At 28.1% G+C, this 21,645-nt stretch overlaps 1 protein-coding gene across 1 annotated transcript; it reads right to left on the bottom strand.

Moving 5' to 3' along the window:
* Positions 1-15,935: 15,935 nt before the first annotated feature.
* Positions 15,936-17,402, bottom strand: LOC135132583 (G8 domain-containing protein DDB_G0286311-like). Its single transcript, XM_064060708.1, has 6 exons — positions 17,293-17,402; positions 17,114-17,237; positions 16,930-17,059; positions 16,685-16,876; positions 16,486-16,591; positions 15,936-16,375 (listed from the first exon to the last, which is right to left on the bottom strand). Exons 2-6 carry the CDS (start codon positions 17,199-17,201, stop codon positions 16,046-16,048), a joined length of 846 nt encoding a protein of 281 aa, XP_063916778.1. The 5' UTR covers positions 17,202-17,237; positions 17,293-17,402; the 3' UTR covers positions 15,936-16,045.
* Positions 17,403-21,645: the final 4,243 nt, after the last annotated feature.

Raw genomic sequence — 21,645 nt, 5'->3', positions numbered from 1 at the left:
GTTATTCGAATGTGAATTTTAAATTTGATTATATTGACTATGCTTATTAAATACTGAAATAATAATTGTTTACTTCAGCGTTTTGAATGGAACTAATTGGAATGGAAAATATAAGTCTGACAGATTTTCTAAACTTTACAAAAAAAAAAAACAACTTAACCCAATACGATAAATTTCATTTTTCATTAGGGATTTTTGCGTAGACGAAATTAGTTGCCAACCAAAATACTAGATTTACACGGCCTACCTTATTATTTATTTTATAACATATCTGCAAATGTTGTATTCCAGTTATGACATCCCTACGAGCCTTACAATTGTTATAGCGTAGCTCTATACAACAAACATTTCATAAATCCACCTCAAGCAGTGTTCATTCCCCCATACAGACTCCTTTTATTCTCTCGCCAAATTCCTCAAATTCCTCCTATTATTACACATTTTGCGTAAGCGCAGGTAACAGCCAAATACCTACCATGAACTCCCCCATGTTCCCCTAATTATGATGACGGAAAACCGGCCAAAATTCGTCACCGAGTGAAAAAACATGCACTTCCTATTCACGCTCGGTTCCCGTGGGAAATCTACCAATATCCCAACAGACTGATCCATCGATGCAACGTCCAACTTCCCTGACTAAGATTAGTGGACTTATAGCGAGCTTATTAATATCGATTTCTTGCAATGTAAAGGAGTGTAGGATCCGACGTTTAGTGCAGCGTTCAATCTTCGTCGGTGGATGTTTGTTTACGATTCATGAATTTTATCAGCCCTTAACACGTGTTTCACTGATCGAGTAGTCGATGACTAACCCATATTTATCGGGAATGGGGTGTACGGTACGGTGCACACCCTAGTTTTTAAATTTAGTGGGGTTGCAGTTGTTTGCATCCTGGTATTTTATCCCATTAAAAATGACCACTTGGTACTAGATAAAAAAAAAATGTTCATAAGTCTCAATTTATTAAGAAAAATCGCTAAGAGTACGTGAAATTGAGTTGCTTTCAGTTTTGCGGTGTTGCGTATACGGACCTTAAAATTCCCAGGTAGCAAAGGCATGAGAACTTTTTACTCGTGAGAACGAACCCTTCGCCAATATTACAGAGTTTTATTGTGTTCTTAATGCCACTGACCGGCATCCTTTTTATACAGAAATCATTGAGTCAAGTTAAGCCGTTTATGGTATTGCCTTCTCATGGGAAAAAGTTGTTAGTATAATGCTAATTATTTTTGTATTTTGCCACTTTTCGCCGTTGTTAGAATGGACAGAATCAAATTGGTGTCAAATTGTTAATCTCCGAAAAATTCTCTTGCTCCTTTTTCCCTTTGAATGAAGACCATTTTATTCTCTCTATAAATCAATATTTTATTCCTTTCGCATAGCAATTTTTGGAAATTTTTGAAAAATTTTGAAAACATGTTTTTAGTTTTCCTGGTTGTTGGAATTTGTGCAGAATCAAAACGACGTCCAATTATTAATTTACAAACAAACCTCTTAGTCCTTTTTTCCTTTGAATGAAAACCACGTTAACGTTTTTTTTGGAAATTTTAGGAAATTATTGTTCTAATTTTCTCAGTTAATTGCAAAGACAGTTTGAATATTGCTTCAGGTTAGTTGCAATGAAGAAATGTTGTAGTGACCCAGTGTTTTTTTAAATATTTTGAATAGGCAATTCAAACCTTTTTTTTTAATTTTTTGAAAATATTTTCACCGTATTTTAAGTAATTTCAAGGGGTAGAACAAAAATTATCTCAGATCATAAATCTACGAGGAACTTATTATAAATCAGTATTTTTTCCCTTCGCATAGTTGCCGTTTTAACAATTTTTCGTAATTTTTTGAAAAATTTTGAGAACACATTTGCCACTATTAGTCGTTTTTTTTCTTTAAATGAAGACGATTTTAGCGTTTTCTGTAAAATTTTTGAAAATAATTTTTTTAATTTTGTGGGTCATTTGCGGTGACAGTTTGAATATTACTTCAGATTAATTACTTTGAATAAATGTTCTAATATCCCAGTGGTTTTCTTTTGTTTTGAATAGACAATTTAAAGCGTTTTTTTAATTCTTGGAAAATATTTTCACCATTTTCTAAGTTATTTCAAAGAGTAGAAAAAAAATGACCTTAAATTGTAAATCTACAAAGAAGTCTCTACGAATTAGAATTTTTTCCTTTCACATAGCTGCCGTTTTAACAAATTTTGATTTTTTTTTTTAATTTTGAAAACATTTTGCCACTTTTGGGGAGAATCAAAATGACGTTAAATTATTATTCTACAAAGGATTCCCTATAACTTGGTACCGTTTTCCTTTGAGTGACGACCATTTTAACGTTATCTGAAAAATTTTTGGAAATTATTTTTCCAATTTTTTGGTCATTTGAAGAGACAGTTTGAATGTTTGTGGAGATTCGTTAATGAAGAAATGTTCTCGTGGCCCAGTGTTCTATTTTTATTTTGAATATGCAATTTAAATCTTTATGTGAAAATTTTTTGAAAATATTTTCCGCATTTTCTAAGTTATTTCAAGGGGTAGGGCAAAAATGACCTCAGATTGTAAATCTACGAAGAACCCTATATAAATCAATATTTTTTCCTTTCGCATAGCTGACGTTTTAACAATTTTTGGAAATTTTTTGAAAAATTTTGAAAACATATTTTGCTACTTTTCTCGACTATTGGATAGATGGGCAGAATCATAATGGTGTCAAATTGTCAATCACAAGGAACTTCTATAACTGAATCCTTTTTTTTTTCTTTAAATGAAGACAATTTTATCGTTTTTCGTGAAATTTTTGTAAATTATTTTTCTAATTTTCTCGGTCTTTTGTACAGCTGGTTTCAATATTACTTTAGTTGTTACTTTGAAGAACTGTTCTAGTACCCAGTGTTTTTTCTCTTTTGAATAAGCAATTTAAACCATTTTTTTTTTAATTTTTACAAAATATACCATTTTCTAACTTATTTCAAAGAGTAGAACGAAAATGACCTCACATTGTAAATCTACAAAGAAGTCTCTACAAACTAGAATTTTTTCCTTTCGCATAACTGCCATTTCAACAATTTTTGGAAAATTTTGGAAACATATTTTGCTACTTTTCTCGGTTGTTGAAATGGGCAAAATCAAAATGACCTCAAGTTGTTTATTAATCTCCAAAAATTCTCTATAAATTAGTTCTTTTTTCATTTGAATGAAGATCATTTTAGCGTTTTTTGGAAAATTTTTGGAAATGATTTTTCTAATTTTCTTCGTCGTTTGCAGAGAGAGACACTTTGAATATTAACTTCAGGTTCGTACTTTAAAGAAATGTTGTAGTGGCTCAGTGTTTCGTGTTTATTTTGAATAGGAAAGTTTTTGAAAATTTTTAAAAAATATTTTCCACATTTTCTGAGTTATTTCAAGGATTAAACAAAAGTGACATCAAATTGTAAATCTACGATTCATTTTCTGTAAATCAGTATTTTATTCCTTTCGCATAACTGCCATTTTAACATTTTTTGGAAAATTTTGGAAACTTATTTTGCTGCTTTTCTCGGTTGTTAAAATGGGCAAAATCAAAATGACTTCAATTTATTTATTAATCTCCAAAAATTCTCTGTAAATTAGTTCTTTTTTCCTTTGAATGAAGACCATTTCAGCGTTTTTTGGAAAATTTTTGGTAATTATTTTTCTAATTTCCTCGGTCATTTGCAGAGAGAGACACTTTGAATATTAACTTAAGGTTCGTACTTTAAAGAAATGTTATAGTGGCTGACTGTTTTGTTTTTATTTTGAATAGGAAGGTTTTTGAAAATTTTTGGAAAATATTTTCCACATTTTCTGAGTTATTTCAAGGATTAAACAAAAATGACATCAACTTGTAAATCTACGATTCACTTTCTGTAAATCAGTATTTTATTCCTTTCGCGTAACTGCCATTTTAACAATTTTTGGAAAATTTTGGAAACATATTTTGCTACTTTTCTCGGTTGTTGAAATGGGCAAAATCAAAATGACCTCGAGTTATATATTAATCTCCAAAAATTTTCTATAAATTAGTTCTTTTTTCATTTGAATGAAAATCATTTCAGCGTTTTTTGGAAAATTTTTGGAAATGATTTTTCTAATTTTGTCGTTCGTTTGCGGAGAGAGACACTTTGAATATTTACTTCAGGTTCGTACTTTAAAGAAATGTTTTAATGGCTCACTCTTTTGTTTTTATTTTGAATAGGAAAGTTTTTGAAAATTTTTGGAAAATATTTTCCAGATTTTCTGAGTTATTTCAAGGATTAAACAAAAATGACATCAACTTGTACATCTACGATTCACTTTCTGTAAATCAGTATTTTATTCCTTTCGCATAACTGCCATGGTAACAATTTGTGGCAAATTTTGGAAACATATTTTCCTATTTTTCTCGGTTGTTGAAATTCTCTGTAAATTAGTTCATTTTTCCTTTGAATGAAGACCATTTCAGCGTTTTTTGGAAAATTTTTGGAAATTATTTTTCTAATTTCCTCGGTCATTTGCAGAGACACTTTGAATATTAACTCCAGATTCGTAGCTTTGAAGAAATACTGTAGTGGCCCACTGTTTTGCTTTTATTTAGAATAGGCAAGTTAAATCTTGCTTTTGAAAATTTTTGGAAAATATTTTCCCCTTTTTCTATTTTTTTTTTCGATGAGTAGAACAAAAATGACTTCAGGTTGTAAATCTACGAAGAACTTTCTATAAGCAGTAATTTATTCCTTTGGCATATTTACTGTTTCAACAATTTTTGGAAATTTTTTGAAAAATTTTGGAGACACATTTTGCCATATTTCTCAGTTATTGGAATGAGCATACGCAAAATGCCCTTAAATTATTAATCTGCAAAGAATTCTGCATAACTTAGTCTTTTTTTCTTTTGAATGAAGACCATTTTAATAGTTTTTGGAAAATTTTTTGAAATGATTTTTCTAATTTTGTCGGTCATTTGCAGAGACCGTTTTAACTTCAGGCTAGTTACTTTGAAGAAATGTTGTGGTGGCTCACGTTTTATTTTTTATTTTGATTAGGACAGTTAAATCTTATTTTTGAAAATTTTTGGAAAACATTTTACCCATTTTCAGAGTTATTTCAAGGATTAGAACAAACATGACATCAGTTTGTAAATCTAAGATTCACTCTCTCTAAGTCAGTATTTTATTCTTTTCGCTAACTGCCATTCTAACAATTTTTGCAAAATTTTTGAAAAATATTTTGCCAGTTTTCTCGGTGGTTGGAATGGGTAAAATCAAAATGACTTCAATTTATTTATTAATCTACAAAAATTCTCAATAGATTAGTCATTTTTTCCTTTGAATGAAGACCATTTTAACGTTTTTTTTTGGAAAATTTTTGGAAATGATTTTTCTTATTTTCTGGGTCATTTGCAGAGGCACTTTGAATATTATTAACTTCAGATTCGTAGCTTTGAAGAAATACTGTAGTGGCCCACTGTTTTGCTTTTATTTAGAATAGGCAAGTTAAATCTTGTTTTTGAAAATTTTTGGAAAATATTTTCCCCATTTTCTAATTTTTTTTTCGGTGAGTAGAACAAAAATAACCTCAGGTTGTAAATCTACGAAGAACTTTCTATAAGCAGTAATTTATTCCTTTGGCATATTTACTGTTTCAACAATTTTTGGAAATTTTTTGAAAAATTTTGGATACACATTTTGCCATATTTCTCAGTTGTTGGAATGGGCATAAGCAAAATGCCCTTAAATTATTAATCTGCAAAGAATTCTGCATAACTTAGTCTTTTTTTCTTTTGAATGAAGACCATTTTAATTGTTTTTGGAAAATTTTTTGAAATGATTTTTCTAATTTTGTCGGTCATTTGCAGAAACCCTTTTAACTTCAGGCTAGTTACTTTGAAGAAATGTTGTGGTGGCTCACGTTTTATTTTTTATTTTGAATAGGACAGTTAAATCTTGTTTTTCAAAATTTTTGGAAAACATTTTCTCCATTTTCAGAGTTATTTCAAGGATTAGAACAAAAATGACATTAGTTTGTAAATCTACGATTCACTCTCTGTAAATCAGTATTTTATTCTTTTCGCATAACTGCCATTCTAACAATTTTTGGAAAATTTTTGAAAAATATTTTGCCAGTTTTCTAGGTTGTTGGAATGGGTAAAATTAAAATAACTTCAATTTATTTATTAATCAACAAAAATTCTCAATAAATTAGTCCTTTTTTCCTTTGACTGAAGACCATCTTAACGTTTTTTGGAAAATTATTGAAAATTATTTTTCTAATTTTCTCGGTCATTTGCAGACACACTTTGAATATTAACTTCAGATTCGTAGCTTTGAAGAAATATTGTAGTGGCCCACTATTTTGCTTTTATTTAGAATAGGCCAGTTAAATCTACTTTTTGAAAATTTTTGGAAAATGTTTTCCACATTTTCTATTTTTTTTTCGAGGAGTAGAACAAAAATGACCTCATGTTGTAAATCTACGAAGAACTTTCTATAAGGAGTATTTTATTCCTTTGGCATATTGACTGTTTCAACAATTTTTGGAAATTTTTTGAAAAATTGTGGAGACACATTTTGCCATATTTCTCAGTTGTTGGAATAGGCATAAGCAATATGTCCTTAAATTATTAATGTGCAAAGAATTCTGCATAATTTAGTGTTTTTTCTTTTGAATGAAGATCATTTTAATGGTTCTTGGAAAATTTTTTGAAATGATTTTTCTAATTTTGTCGGTCATTTGCGGAGACGCTGTTAACTTCAGGCTAGTTACTTTGAAGAAATGTTGTAGTGGCTCACGTTTTATTTTTTATTTTGAATAGGACAGTTAAATCTTGTTTTTCAAAATTTTTGGAAAACATTTTCTCCATTTTCAGAGTTATTTCAAGGATTAGAACAAAAATGATATCAATTTGTAAATCTACGATTCACTCTCTGTAAATCAGTATTTTATTCTTTTCGCACAACTGCTATTCTAACAATTTTCGGAAAATTTTTGAAAAATATTTTGCCAGTTTTCTCGGTTGTTGGAATGGGTAAAATCAAAATGACTTCAATTTATTTATTAATCAAAAAAAAATTCTCAATAAATTAGTCCTTTTTTCCTTTGACTGAAGACCATTTTAATGTTTTTTGGAAAATTATTGAAAATTATTTTTCCGATTTTCTTGGTCATTTGCAGAGACAATTTGAATATTAACTTCAGGGTCGTTACTTTGAAGAAATGTTGTAGTAGCTCACTGTCTTGTTTTTATTTTGAAAGGGAAACTTAAATCTTGTTTTTGAAAAATTTTTAGGAAATATTTTCCCCATTTTCTGAGTTATTTCAAGGATTAGAACAAAAATGACATCAGTGTGTAAATCTACAATTCACTCTCTGTAAAATAGTACGTTATTTCTTTAGCATAACTACCATTTTAACAATTTTTGGAAAATTTTGGAAAAATATGTTGCCACTTTTCTCGGTTGTTGGAACGAGCAAAATCAAAATGGCCTCAATTTATTTATTAATCTAGAAATATTCTCTGTAAATTAGTTCTTTTTTCGTTTGAAAGAAGACCATTTTAACGTTTTTTGGAAAATTTTTGAAAATAATTTTTCTAATTTTCTCGGTCATTTCCACAGACACTTTGAATGTTAATTTCAGGTTCATTACTTTGAAGGAATGTTGTAGTGACTCGCTGTTTTGTTTTTATTTTGAATAGGCAACTTAAATCTTGCTTTTGTTTTAACAATTTTTGGAAAAATTTTGAAAACATAATTTGCCACTTTTCTCGAGTGTTGGAATGGACAAAAACCAAAATGAATTTATTAATCTGTAAAGAATTCTGTCATTAAAAAAAGTTAGATGTAGATAAACACAAAAAAATTTAAAATGTTTCAAAACACCTTTACAGATTGTAATTTTTTTCACATATTTGGCAAATTTTCGTTCGTATAAATTAACAACACACACATCCATCCCAAAGTCTTTAAACGAGCGTTATTCATACCAAACCCAGCTGGATATTTCCGATCAGACACCGGAAGTTGTGTTAACATCCGTGCAAACCTGAGGAGAAAATGGAGTGCTAATGGACTAATTAAAACGCCATGAACTTGAATCCAACGCAAATATTAACTTAACACAAACTTTAAATGCATGCACTGTCTTGCACCGGCAAGAACATCCGCAAGGGAACATCTTAGCTGCAACCTACGTGTAACTTAGCTAGAACCATACTCGCTAATCTAATTTTAATTAAGCATGTGGTTAAATTACCGGTGGTCGTTATATATGTGAAATATTTCGATTTTTTAGTGGGTTCTTTGTTAAGAGGTCGTTTGCAACGGAGCATGTCGTTTGGCAGGTGCAATCGTGTCGGTATACACCTGTCTTGGTTAAAGAGAAGTTGAATGATCACCCATGCTAAGACAGTTTGTTCAGTGAATTAGTCATTTCGAAGTTGTTGGATCAATAGTAATAATGTACTTGGAGCGTGCTTTCTCTTGTGATAACAGACAATTATAGTTCCGGATCGTAAGTAGTAGCAGAGAACATAGAGAAGCGTCATAGTTTAAATTAAATGACGGTTGAGGACTCCTCGACTTATGGTGGCAACAGTGTTTGTTTCTAACTAGGAATAAAATTAACTACGATAGAAAAAATGTCATAATTTTTATTACGACGCGTTTTACTTTCGACAAATTGACACTCGATTACCAGAATATCACTAGCTGCTTTCTGTTTCCTTCACTTTAATTCAGGTCACACGAGTTACAGTTCGTCGTCTGAGAATTTGTTTGATCCACAGACCAGAGCGCACTTAGGCCAATGTCGACTCTAAGCGTTCGGAAACGATTTGATTTATAAGCCATGATCCGTGATCTGATACACATCCTAACCGGTTTCGGCCATAATTTCTTGCTGTTTTAACTTTCGAATTCTCAGTTTTTCGAAATTTTAGTTTGGGGACTTTTCAATTTACTTATATTTATTATTCAACTTTTGGATTTTACAATTTCTCGGTTTTCAGTTTTTCCCTTCAATTTTACGATTTTTAAATATTTCGATTTTTCAATTTTTGACTTTTATAAACTTTTTATTTGTCGATTTTTCAATTAATTGATTTTTCAGGTTTTTTGGTTTTTCAATTTTTCTATTTTTTCAGATTTCTATTTTTGAACTTCACTTTTTTGATTTTTCGATTTCTTAATTTTTCAATTTTTTAATTTCTCAGTTTTTGGACATTTTAGTTTTGGGATTTTTCAGTTTACTTATTATTCAATTTTTCGATCTTACGATTTTGCAGGTTTTTGAGTTTTCAATTTTTCGATTTTTTTAAGGTTTTTCAATATTTCTGTTCTTCGACTTTTCCATTTTTGTCTTCTGGATTTTTCGATGTGTCGAATTTTTACTTTTTCGATTTTTAAATTTTAGCTTTCTCAATTTTTTGGTATTTTAATTTCTCAATACATATTTAAAATTTTAGATTTTTCAATTTCTCGATCTTTCATTTCAGCTCTTCCATATTTCAATTTTTCAAATGTTTCGATTTCTTAATCTTTCGATTTTTCGACTTCCCGGTTTTAGATTGTCTGTTTTTCAATTGTCGTTTTTTCAATTTTTCGATTTTTAAATTTTAGATTTTTCAGTTTTTTAATATTTTAGTTTTTCAATATTTAAAATTTTAGATTTTTCAATTTCTCGATCTTTCATTTCAGCTCTTCCATATTTCAATTTTTCGACTTCCCGGTTTTAGATTGTCTGTTTTTCAATTGTCGTTTTTTCAATTTTTCGATTTTTAAATTTTAGATTTTTCAATTTCTCGATCTTTCATTTCAGCTCTTCCATATTTCAATTTTTCAAATGTTTCGATTTCTTAATCTTTCGATTTTTCGACTTCCCGGTTTTAGATTGTCTGTTTTTCAATTGTCGTTTTTTCAATTTTTCGATTTTTAAATTTTAGATTTTTCAGTTTTTTAATATTTTAGTTTTTCAATATTTAAAATTTTAGATTTTTCAATTTCTCGATCTTTCATTTCAGCTCTTCCATATTTCAATTTTTCGACTTCCCGGTTTTAGATTGTCTGTTTTTCAATTGTCGTTTTTTCAATTTTTCGATTTTTAAATTTTAGATTTTTCAGTTTTTTAATATTTTAGTTTTTCAATATTTAAAATTTTAGATTTTTCGATTTCTCGATTTTTCATTTCAGTTCTTCGATATTTCCGTTTCTCATGTTTTCGAATTTTTCAAATGTTTTGATTTCTTAATCTATCGATTTTCCGACTTGCCGGTTTTAGATTTTCTCTTTTTCAGTTGTCGTTTTTTCAAGTTTTCGATTTTTCAATTTTTCAAATTTGACATTTAAACTCTCAATTTTTCGATTTTTCAATTAATCTATGTTTTGATTTTCCCATTTCTTGACTTTCGAGGGTTTCGATATCCCTGTTCTTCAATTCTTTAATTTTTCGATTTTTCATTTTTCAGTTTTTTTAAGGTTTCGATTTTTCGACTTCACTTTTTGGATTTTTCGATTGCTCAATTTTTCGATTTTTTAGGTTCTCAGTTTTTGGATATTTCAGTTTTCGGATTTCTCAGGTTTTCCATTTTTCAGTTTCTCATTCATTTTTCAGTTTTTGGATATCTCAGTTTTGGAATTTTTCAATATTTCGATTCTTCGACTTTTAGATTTTTGACTCCTGGATTTTTCGATGTGTTCATTATTATTTTACTTTTTCGATTTTTCAATTTTTCGAGTTTTAAGTTTTAGATATTTTAATTTTTAAAATTTTAGATTTTTCGATTTCTCGATTTTTCAGTTCAGTTCTTCGATATTTGAATTTTTTAAGTTTTCCAATTTTTTAAATGTTTCGATTTCTTAATCTTTTGATTTTTCGACTTCCCGGTTTTAGATTTTCTGTTTTTCAATTGTCATTTTGTCAAATTTTCGATTTTTTAAATTTGATTTTTATAAACTTCCAATTTCTCGATTTTTCAATTAATCGATGTTTTGATTTTCCCATTTCTTGACCTTCGAGTGTTTCGATTTTCCTGTTCTTCAGTTCTTTAATTTTTCGATTTTTTAGGGTTTCTATTTTTCGACTTCACTTTTTGATTTTTCGAGTTTTCAGTTTTTAGACATTTCAGTTTTAGGATTTTTCAATATTTCAATATTTCAATTCTTCGGCTTTTCTATTTTTGACTTCTGGATTTTTCGATCTGTCTATTTCTTTACTTTTCCGATTTTTCAATTTTTGGATTTTTAAATTTTAGATTTTTAAATCTTTTGACATTTTAATTTTTCAATATTTCTTAATATTTCGATTTTTCGACTTACTGGTTTTAGATGCTGTTTTTCAATTTTTCGATTTGCTAATTTTTCATTCCCGATTTATCAGTTTTTCAATTTTTTATTTTGGCCTATTTCGGTTTCTCAGTTTATTCATTTTTCCATTTTTTCGTTTTTTGATTTTTCCGCTTTTCCAATTTTTCAACTTTTAACTTTTTGTTTGTCGATTTCTCTATTTTTCGATATTTCGACTTCATCATTTTTCGATTTCTGGTTCTTTTGATCTTTGAATCTCTCAATTTTTCCATTTTTCGAATTTTTAAGTTTTCTGATTTCTCGAGATTTGGATTTTTCGATATTTTGATTCTCAATTTATAAATTGTTCAATTTTTAACTTTTCGATTTTTCGATTTTGGCCTATTTCGGTTTCTCAATTGTTCGACTTTTCGACTCCACGATTTCTAGATCTTTTGATTTTTCGATTTTCCAGTTTTTTGATATTTCGATTTTTCAGTTACTCGATTTTTTAAATTTGGGAATTTCGATTTCTCGATTTTTCGTAATTCGGTTTTTAAATTTTTGATTTTTGAATTTTACATTTTTTCTATTTTCTGATGTTCCATTTTTCGATTTTTTTAAGGTTTCGATATTTCGATTTCCCTTTTTAGATTTTTCGATTTCTCAATTTTTAGATTCTTCAGATTCTCAGTTTTTGGATATTTCAGTTTTGGGATTTTTCAATATTTCTGTTTTCGACTTTTCCATTTTTGACTTATGGATTTTTCGATGTGTCGAATTTTTACTTTTTCGATTTTTAAATTTTAGATTTCTCAATTTATTGGTATTTTAATTTCTCAATATTTAAAATTTTAGATTTTTCAATTTCTCCATTTTTCGTTTCAGCTCTTCCATATTTCAATTTTTCAAATGTTTTCGACTTCCCGGTTTTAGATTTTCTGTTTTTCAATTGTCGTTTTTTCATTTTTTCGATTTTTAAATTTTAGATTTCTCAATTTTTTGGTATTTTAATTTCTCAATATTATTTAAAATTTTAGATTTTTCGATTTCTCGATTTTTCATTTCAGTTCTTCGATATTTTCGTTTTTCATGTTTTCGAATTTTTCAAATATTTTGATTTCTTAATCTATCGATTTTCCGACTTGCCGGTTTAAGATTTTCTCTTTTTCAATTGTCGTTTTTTCCAATTTTCGATTTTTCAATTTTTCAAATTTGACATTAAAACTCTCAATTTTTCGATTTTTCAATTAATCGATGTTTTGATTTTCCCATTTCTTGACTTTCGAGGGTTTCGATATCCCTGTTCTTCAATTCTTTAATTTTTCGATTTTTCATTTTTTAGTTTTTTTAAGGTTTCGATTTTTCGACTTCACTTTTTGGATTTTTTGATTTTTTAGGTTCTCAGTTTTTGGATATTTCAGTTTTCGGATTTCTCAGGTTTTCCATTTTTCAGTTTTTCTTTCATTTCTCAGTTTTTGGATATCTCAGTTTTGGGATTTATCAATATTTAGATTCTTCGACTTTTCGATTGTTGACTCCTGGATTTTTCGATGTGTTGATTATTATTTTACTTTTTCGATTTTTTTCAATTTTTCGATTTTTAAATATTAGATACTTTAATTTTTAAAATTTTCGATTTTTCGATTTCTCGATTTTTCAGTTCAGTTCTTCGATATTTGAATTTTTTAAGTTTTCGAATTTTTAATCTTTTGATTTTTCGACTTCCCGGTTTTAGAATTTCTGTTTTTCAATTGTCATTTTATCAAATTTTCGATTTTTTAAATTTTACTTTTATAAACTCTCAATTTTTTGAAATTTTTTCTCGAAAAAAAAAGTTTTTTGATTTCTCGAGATTTGGATTTTTCGATATTTTGATCTCAATTTCTTAATTTATAAATTGTTCAATTTTTAACTTTTCGATTTTTCGATTTTGGCCTATTTCCGTTTCTCAGTTGTTCGACTTTTCGACTCCACGATTTCTATTTCTTGATCTTTTGATTTTTCGATTTTCCAGTTTTTCGATGTTTCGATTTTTCAGTTAATCGATTTTTTAAATTTGGGAGTTTCGATTTATCGATTTTTCGTAATTCGGTTTTTAAATTTTAGATTTTTGAATTTTACATTTTTTCGATTTTCTGATGTTCCGTTTTTCGATTTTTTAAAGGTTTCGATATTTCGATTTCCCTTTTTTGATTTTTCGATTTCTCAATTTTTAGATTCTTCAGATTCTCAGTTTTTGGATATTTCAGTTTTGAGATTTTTCAGTTTTTCGATTCGTCAGTTTCTCGATATTTCAGTTTTGGGATTTTTCAATATTTCTGTTCTTCGACTTTTCCATTTTTGACTTCTGGATTTTTCGAAGTGTCGACTTTTTACTTTTTCGATTTTTAAATTTTAGATTTCTCAATTTTTGGTATTTTAATTTCTCAATATTTAAAATTTAAAATTTTTCAATTTCTCGATTTTTCATTTCAGCTCTTCCATATTTCAATTTTACAAATGTTTCGATTTCTTAATCTTTCCATTTTTCGACTTTCCGGTTTTAGTTTTTCTGTTTTTCAATTGTCGTTTTTTCAATTTTTCGATTTTTAAAATTTAGATTTCTCAATTTTTTGGTATTTTAATTTCTCAATATTTAAAATTTAAAATTTTTCAATTTCTCGATTTTTCATTTCAGCTCTTCCATATTTAAATTTTTCAAATGTTTCAATTTCTTAATCTTTCGATTTTTCGACTTTCCAGTTTTAGATGTTCTGTTTTTCAATTGTCGTTTTTTCAACTTTTCGATTTTTAATTTTTAATTTTTCAGTTTTTTGATATTTTAGTTTTTCAATATTTAAAATTTTAGATTTTTCCATTTCTCGATTTTTCATTTCATTTTTCAAATGTTTTGATTTCTTAATCAATCGATTTTTCGACGTCCCAGTTTTAGATTTTCTGTTTTTCAATTGTCGTTTTTTCAAAGTTTCGACTTTTCAATTTTTCAAGTTTGACATTTATAAACTGTCAATTTTTCGATTTTTCAATTAATCGATGTTTTGATTTTCCCATTTCGTGACTTTCGAGGGTTTCGATATTCCTGTTCTTCAATTCGATTTTTCGATTTTTCAGTTTTTTGATATTTTATTTTTTAATTTTTTTAAGGTTTCAATATTTCGACTTCACTTTTTGGATTTTTCTATTGCTCAATTTTTGGACTTTTTAGGTTCTCAGTTTTTGGATATTTCAGTTTTCGGATTTTTCAGGTTTTACATTTTTCAGTTTTTCTTTCATTTTTTAGTTTTTCGATATTTCAGTTTTAGGATCTTTCAATATTTTGATTCTTCGACTTTCCGATTTTTGGCTTCTGGAGTTTTCGATGTGTTCGATTTTTTTACTTTTTCGATTTTTCCATTTTTCGATTTTTAAATTTTAGATTTTTTAATTTTTAAAATTTTAGATTTTTCAATTTCTCGATTTTTCATTTCAGTTCTTCGATATTTCAATTTTTCAAGTTTTCGAATTTTTCAAATGTTTCGATTTTTTAACCTTTTGATTTTTTGCTACCCGGTTTTAGATTTTCTGTTTTTCAATTGTAATTTTGTCAAATTTTCAATTTTCAATTGTTTAATTTTTCAAATTTGACTTTTATAAACTTTCAATTTTTCGATTTTTCAATTAATCGATGTTTTGATTTTCCCATTTCTTGACCTTCGAGTGTTTTGTATTTCCTGTTATTCAGTTCTTTAATATTTTGATTTTTCAATTTTTCGATTTTTTAAGGTTTCTATTTTTCGACTTCACTTTTTGATTTTTCGAGTTTTCAGTTTTTAGATATTTCAGTTTCAGGATTTTTCAATATTTCAATTCTTCGGCTTTTCTATTTTTGACTTCTGGATTTTTCGATGTGTCTAGCTTTTTGGATTTTTAAATTTTAGATCTTTTGATATTTTAATTTTTCAATATTTCTTAATTTTTCGACTTCCTGGTTTTAGATGCTGTTTTTCAATTTTTCGATTTGCTAATTTTTCATTCCCGATTTATCGAGATTTGATTGTTCAGGTTTTCGATTTATCAGTTTTTCAATTTTTTATTTTGGCCTATTTCGGTTTCTCAGTTTATCCATTTTTCCATTTTTTCGTTTTTTGATTTTTCCGCTTTTTCAATTTTTCAACTTTTAACTTTTTGTTTGTCGATTTCTCTATTTTTCGATATTTCGACTTCATCATTTTTCGATTTCTCGTTCTTTTGACCTTTCAATCTCTCAATTTTTCAATTTTTCGAATTTTTAAGTTTTTTGATTTCTCGAGATTTGGATTTTTCGATATTTTGATTCTCAATTTCTCAATTTATAAATTGTTCAACTTTTCGATTTTGGCCTATTTCGGTTTCTCAATTGTTCGACTTTTCGTCTCCACGATTTCTTGATCGTTTGATTTTTCGATTTTGCAGTTTTTCGATTTCTCGATTTTTCGTAATTCGGTTTTTAAATTTTAGATTTTTGAATTTTACAATTTTTCGATTTTCTAATTTTGCAAAATCAGTCGCATCTATATTAATCTATGGTAGTACGGCTTGTGGAATTGCTGAACTGTCACGAGAGATATACGAGTTTTGTATAGACACGTGATGTATTAGAGTATTAATCAATGAAGGAACTCTAGTCATTATTAAATGACACAGTTTTGGTACATTGGAGTCAAAAATTTTAATTTTTTTGTAAATTTGTTTATTAAATTAACATTTAAACAGTGAAACAAATCTAGAATGTTGTGTACTTGAAATATTCTATTTTAAGAATCTAGTGGTGGAGTAGTAGGGGTTGTTGAATCGGGAGAACTTGGAGGGTCAGTTGGAGCCGGAGTAGGTGTAGTGAGAATTGTGGTAGGAGTAGTGGTAGGCGTAGTGGCAGTAGTAGTCGTTGTTGAAGTACCAGGATCTACAGTAGTGGTACCTGAGAGAAGTCCATTTATAACGTCTTCAAGAATTGGACCAACTATGTCTCCAATGGCTGAAGCGTTGTTATTAACATACGGGACGATCAACCATTCAGCTAGTAAAGTTATTAGTCCGCTAGCAAAAGAACTAAATCCTTCGTCATACAATAGACCTTGAATGTCAACCTAAAAATAAAAAAAAATGGATATAGATGCTAATTTATTTTAATTCGGTGGTTAATTAATTAGAGTAGTTTATAGGATAAAGGAGAACAAACACAAACAAACTAACTTACGTCGACACTTTGTAAGCGTACTTCAATATCCAAGTCTTTCATTGACATTGATGGTGACAGACTTACTACAGTAGTTCCTTTTAACTGCACGTTATTGAGGGCTATTCTATACAAAAAACAAAATAATATTTGAACCATGAATCCAAACAAAATCTGATTAACGATCAGTAAAAACGTCTAAAAACCAAAATTTACTAACCTGGCACTGCCATTTCCATACACATTTAAAAGGCCTAGCAGATCAATGTCTGTTTTGTATTGGGCGTTAATTTCAATAACTGGTACGACAAATTCAAAGTGTAGTAGAAATGTAGGCATTACAAGCAAAAGGTAGGGAACGAGCAAGCCTTTCAAGCCTGTAACACGTATGTCCTGAATGTCCAGTGTTCCGCTAAAAATGAAAATTAAATTTTTGAAACAGATTGATGCAGCTACACTTATTACTTAATTATGTCTTCTGTTAAATTTAGATTGAGTGGATCTTCAAGTACGAGAGGATCGGGTAGATCTGGTCTCATGCCTTCCACTGTACTGTTTACGAGGTCGTTAATTCCGGCGTAAGGTACAATATTGCCTAACGAAAAGATGGCTAATTTATTTTTCAAAACGTGTGTGCTTACGTTTTTACCTGTTGGTACTTTGTCTTTGGGGAGAGAACAAACACTGAATATAGCCCCTGCGAAGAAAAATCCGAGAATAATAACAAGTTTTTCCATTTTGTTCGGTTTTCAGGTGTCTAAATTTGAAGATATCTGAAATAGTTTTGAAATTTTAGTGACTCTGCTTTCACATTTTGAATTTACTTACGTTTAACGTTGAATTACTCTTCACGGCAAAAATTTATTGCAAAAACTATTGAACTGGTTTATTTTTATCGCACAAATCTAATGATTTATTGTTATCTACACTGTCGATAATCACACGCAGGTGTATACAGAAAGGTTGGATCAGGGTAATCAGAGAATGACCTAAAGACTTTGATTCAATTGTGTGAGATTGTAATACTTCAGATAGTGGTTATCTCTATTATAACACATTTTAAGTACCGTGGTTGAAATATTAGGAATTCGTTGTTGGACCTTTTGTTATGCACATTTTGCAATGAATGGCTAAAAAATTTGAGTTATTTAGGCTTCTAAGCAGTAATGATTTTCTAACATGACGTCATTATCTTTCTGGCGGGGACAAATGTTTCGTTTTCTTATTTTGGCCCTTTTTCGGTTTCTCAGTTTTTCCACTTGTTAGATTTTCAGTTTTTGGATTTTCCAGTTTTTCGATGTTTCGTTTCGATTTTTCGTTTTTCGATTTTTAAATTATAGATTTTCAAAGCTGAAAATCTAAAATCGAAAAATGCGATTAATCAAAAAATAGAAACATCTAAAAATTGAAAAACTGAAACGTTGAGAAATCGAGAAATCGAGAAATCGAGAAATCGGGAAATCGAGAAATCTAAAACTTAAAAAATTAAAATATAGAAAAACTGAAAACTGAAAAATCGAAAAATCGAGAAATCGAAAAATCTAAAATTTAAAAATTGAAAAATTAAAATAAGTATAGAACAATTGAAGACTGAAAAATCGAAAAATCAGAAGATCCAGAAAACGAAAACGTGAAAAACTGAGAAATCGAAAAGTCGAAATATCGAAAAATTGGAAAATCGAGAAAATTTGAAGAATCTAAAAACTGAAAAATCCCAAAACTAAAACATCAAAAAATTGAGAAACCTAAAAATTGGGAAATTGAAAATTCAAACAAGTGGAACATGGAGAAATTAAAAAATTCCAAACTGAAAACAGGAAAAATTGGGAAATCTGAAAATCGAAACACCCAAAAATTGCAAAACTCGAGAAATCGAGAAATTAAAAAGTCGAGAAGTCGAAAATTATCGAAAAATAGAAATGCCCCAAAATCGAATAATCTGAAAGTTAAAAAATGAAAATCTGAAAATTTAAAATTGAAAAAAATGAAAAATTTAAAATTTAAAAAATATCGATAAATAGAGAAAAATTAAAAAATCGAAAAACTGAAAAATCGAAGATTCAAAGACTAAGAAGTCGAAAAATCCGAAGATCGGGGAATCGAAACATCAAAAAACTGAAAAATCTAACATTTAAAAATTAAAAAAATTAAGACAGTAATATTGAAGAACTGAAAAATCTAAAAATCGAATAATTGGAAAATTGAGAAAAATTGAAGAATTTGAAAACTGAAAAATCCTGTAACTAAAACATCAAAAAATTGAGAAAACTAAACATTGGGAAATCAAAAAACCGGCAAATAAAGGAATCGAAAAATTCATAATTTAAAAAATCGAAAATTTGAAAAATTGGAAAATTGAGGAGTCTAGTAACTAAAAAATAGACAAATTGAAAAATTTCAAAACTGTAATGACGAAATATTGAGAAAACGAAAAACTGAAGAACTCAAAAATCGGAAAATCTAATAATTGAAAAACCGAAAAGTTAAATCGAAAAAGTGTTTCCCGATTTTCCAGTTTTTCGATGTCTCAATTTTTCAATTATCCAATTTTTGAATTTTTCGATTTTTTAAATTTTGGAATTTCGATTTTTCGTTTTTCGGTTTTTAAATTATAGATTTTCAAATTTTTTCAAGCCGAAAATCGAAAATCGAAAAATGCGATTAATCAAAAATCGAAACATCTAAAAATTGAAAAACTGAAACGTTGAGAGATCGAGAAATTGAAAAGTCGAGACATTGAAAAGTCGAGAAGTCAAAAAATATCGAAAAACAAAATCCTAAAATCGATAAAATGAGAAAGCGAAAAATTGAAAAAGCGAAAAACTGAAAAATCAAAAATTTCGAAATTCGAAAAATTGAAAAACCGAAAAATCAAATTTTGTGAAGTCGAAAAATAGAAAGATCGGGAAATCGAAACATTAAAAAACTGAAAAATGTAACATTAAAAATTAGAAAGATGAAATAGAAATATTGAAGAACTAAAAACTTGAAAAATCGACAAATCGAGAAATCGAGAAATCGGGAAATCGAGAAATCGAGAAATCGAAAATTCAAAAATTGAAAAATTAAAATAAGTATAGAAAAATTGAAGACTGAAAAATCGAAAAATCAGAAGATCCAGAAAACGAAAACGTGAAAAACTGAGAAATCGAAAAGTCGAAATATCGAAAAATTGGGAAATCGAGAAAAATTGAAGAATCTAAAAACTGAAAAATCCCAAAACTAAAACACCAAAAAATTGAGAAACCTAAAAATTGGAAAATTGAAAATTCAAAAAACTGAAACATGGAGAAATTAAAAAATTCCAAACTGAAAACGGGAAAAATTGGGAAATCTGAAAATTGAAAAATCGTAATATGGAAAAACTAGACAATCAAAGTCTAAATAAAACTTGAGAAGCCGAAAAGTCGAAAAGTTGAAAAACCGCGAAATCTAAACAACGAAAGTTTGTAAAACTGAAACATCGAAAAATCGAGAAATGGAAAATTCCAAAACTGAAATGACAAAAAATTGGGAAATAGGAAAACTGGAAAAGTGAAAGATCGAAAACTCTAATAAAATCGAAAAACGAGACATCAAAAAATCGAAACACCCAAAAATTGAAAAAACTCGAGAAATCGAGAAATTAAAAAGTCGAGAAGTCGAAAATTATCGAAAAATAGAAATGCCCCAAAATCGAATAATCCGAAAGTTAAAAAATTAAAAACTGAAAATTTAAAATTGAAAAAAATGAAAAATTTAAAATTTAAAAAATATCGATAAATAGAGAAAAATTGAAAAATCGAAAAACTGAAAAATCGAAGAGTCAAAGACTATGAAGTCGAAAAATCCGAAGATCGGGGAATCGAAACATCAAAAAACTGAAAAATCTAACATTTAAAAATTAGAATAATTAAGACAGAAATAATGAAGAACTGAAAAATCGAAAAATCGAATAATTGGAAAAATGAGAAAAGTTGAAGAATTTAAAAACTGAAAAATCTTAAAACTAAAACTTCAAAAAATTGAGAAAACTAAACATTGGAAAATCAAAAAACCGACAAATAGGGGAATCGAAAAATTCATAATTTAAAAAATCGAAAATTTGAAAAATTGGAAAATTGGGGAGTCAAGTAACTAAAAAATAGACAAATTGAAAAATTTCAAAACTGTAATGACGAAATATTGGGAAAACGAAAAACTGAAGAACTCAAAAATCGGAAAATCTAATAAGTGAAAAACCGAAAAGTTAAAAATCGAAAAAGCGTTTCTCGATTTTCCAGTTTTCGATGTCTCAATTTTTCAATTATACAATTTTTGAATTTTTCGACTTTTTAAATTTTGGAATTTCGATTTCTCGTTTTTCGGTTTTTAAATTATAGATTTTCAAATTTTTCCAAGCCGAAAATCGAAAATCGAAAAATGCGATTAATCAAAAAATCAAAACATCTAAAAATTGAATAACTGAAACGTTGAGAAATCGAGAAATTGAAAAGTCGAGAAGTCGAAAAATTTCGAAAAACAGAAAAACCCCAAAATCGATAACTAGAGAAAGCGAAAAATTGAGAAACCTAAAAATTGGAAAATTGAATATTGAAAAAACTGAAACATGGAGAAATTAAAACATTCCAAACTGAAAACAGGAAAATTGGGAAATCTGAAAATCGAAACACCCAAAAATTGAAAAAACTCGAGAAATCGAGAAATTAAAAAGTCGAGAAGTCGAAAATTATTGAAAAATAGAAATGCCCCAAAATCGAATAATCTGAAAGTTAAAAAATGAAAAACTGAAAATTTAAAATTGAAAAAAATGAAAAATTTTAAATTTAAAAAATATCGATAAATAGAGAAAAATTGAAAAATCGAAAAACTGAAAAATCGAAGAGTCAAAGACTAAGAAGTCGAAAAATCCGAAGATCGGGGAATCGAAACATCAAAAAACTGAAAAATGTAACATTTAAAAATTAGAAAAATTAAGACAGAAATATTGAAGAACTGAAAAATCGAAAAATCGAATAATTGGAAAATTGAGAAAAATTGAAGAATTTGAAAACTGAAAAATCCTATAACTAAAACTTCAAAAATTTGAGAAATCTCAAAATTGGAAAATCAAAATACCGAAAATTGGGGAGTCAAAAAACTAAAAAATGTATAAATTGAAAAATTCTGAAATCGATAAACTGAAGAACTGAAAAATTGAAA

The sequence above is a fragment of the Zophobas morio genome, unplaced genomic scaffold, assembly GCF_036711695.1.
Source record: "Zophobas morio isolate AGI-343-1 ecotype UQ-CSIRO unplaced genomic scaffold, CSIRO_AGI_Zmor_V1 ptg000021l, whole genome shotgun sequence".
In the NCBI taxonomy this organism is placed as follows: domain Eukaryota; kingdom Metazoa; phylum Arthropoda; class Insecta; order Coleoptera; family Tenebrionidae; genus Zophobas; species Zophobas morio.
This window is presented reverse-complemented; position numbering and strand designations above follow the sequence as displayed.

Bases quoted from the DNA above. Each gene is read 5' to 3' on its own strand.
- LOC135132583 (XM_064060708.1), bottom strand. From the start codon at position 17,201: ATGGAAAAACTTGTTATTATTCTCGGATTTTTCTTCGCAGGGGCTATA. The intron at 17,060-17,113 runs GTAAAAACGTAA...TCTTTTCGTTAG, and splicing joins CAAAGACAAAGTACCAACAG to GCAATATTGTACCTTACGCC. The intron at 16,376-16,485 runs GTAAGTTAGTTT...TTTTATTTTTAG, and splicing joins TACGCTTACAAAGTGTCGAC to GTTGACATTCAAGGTCTATT.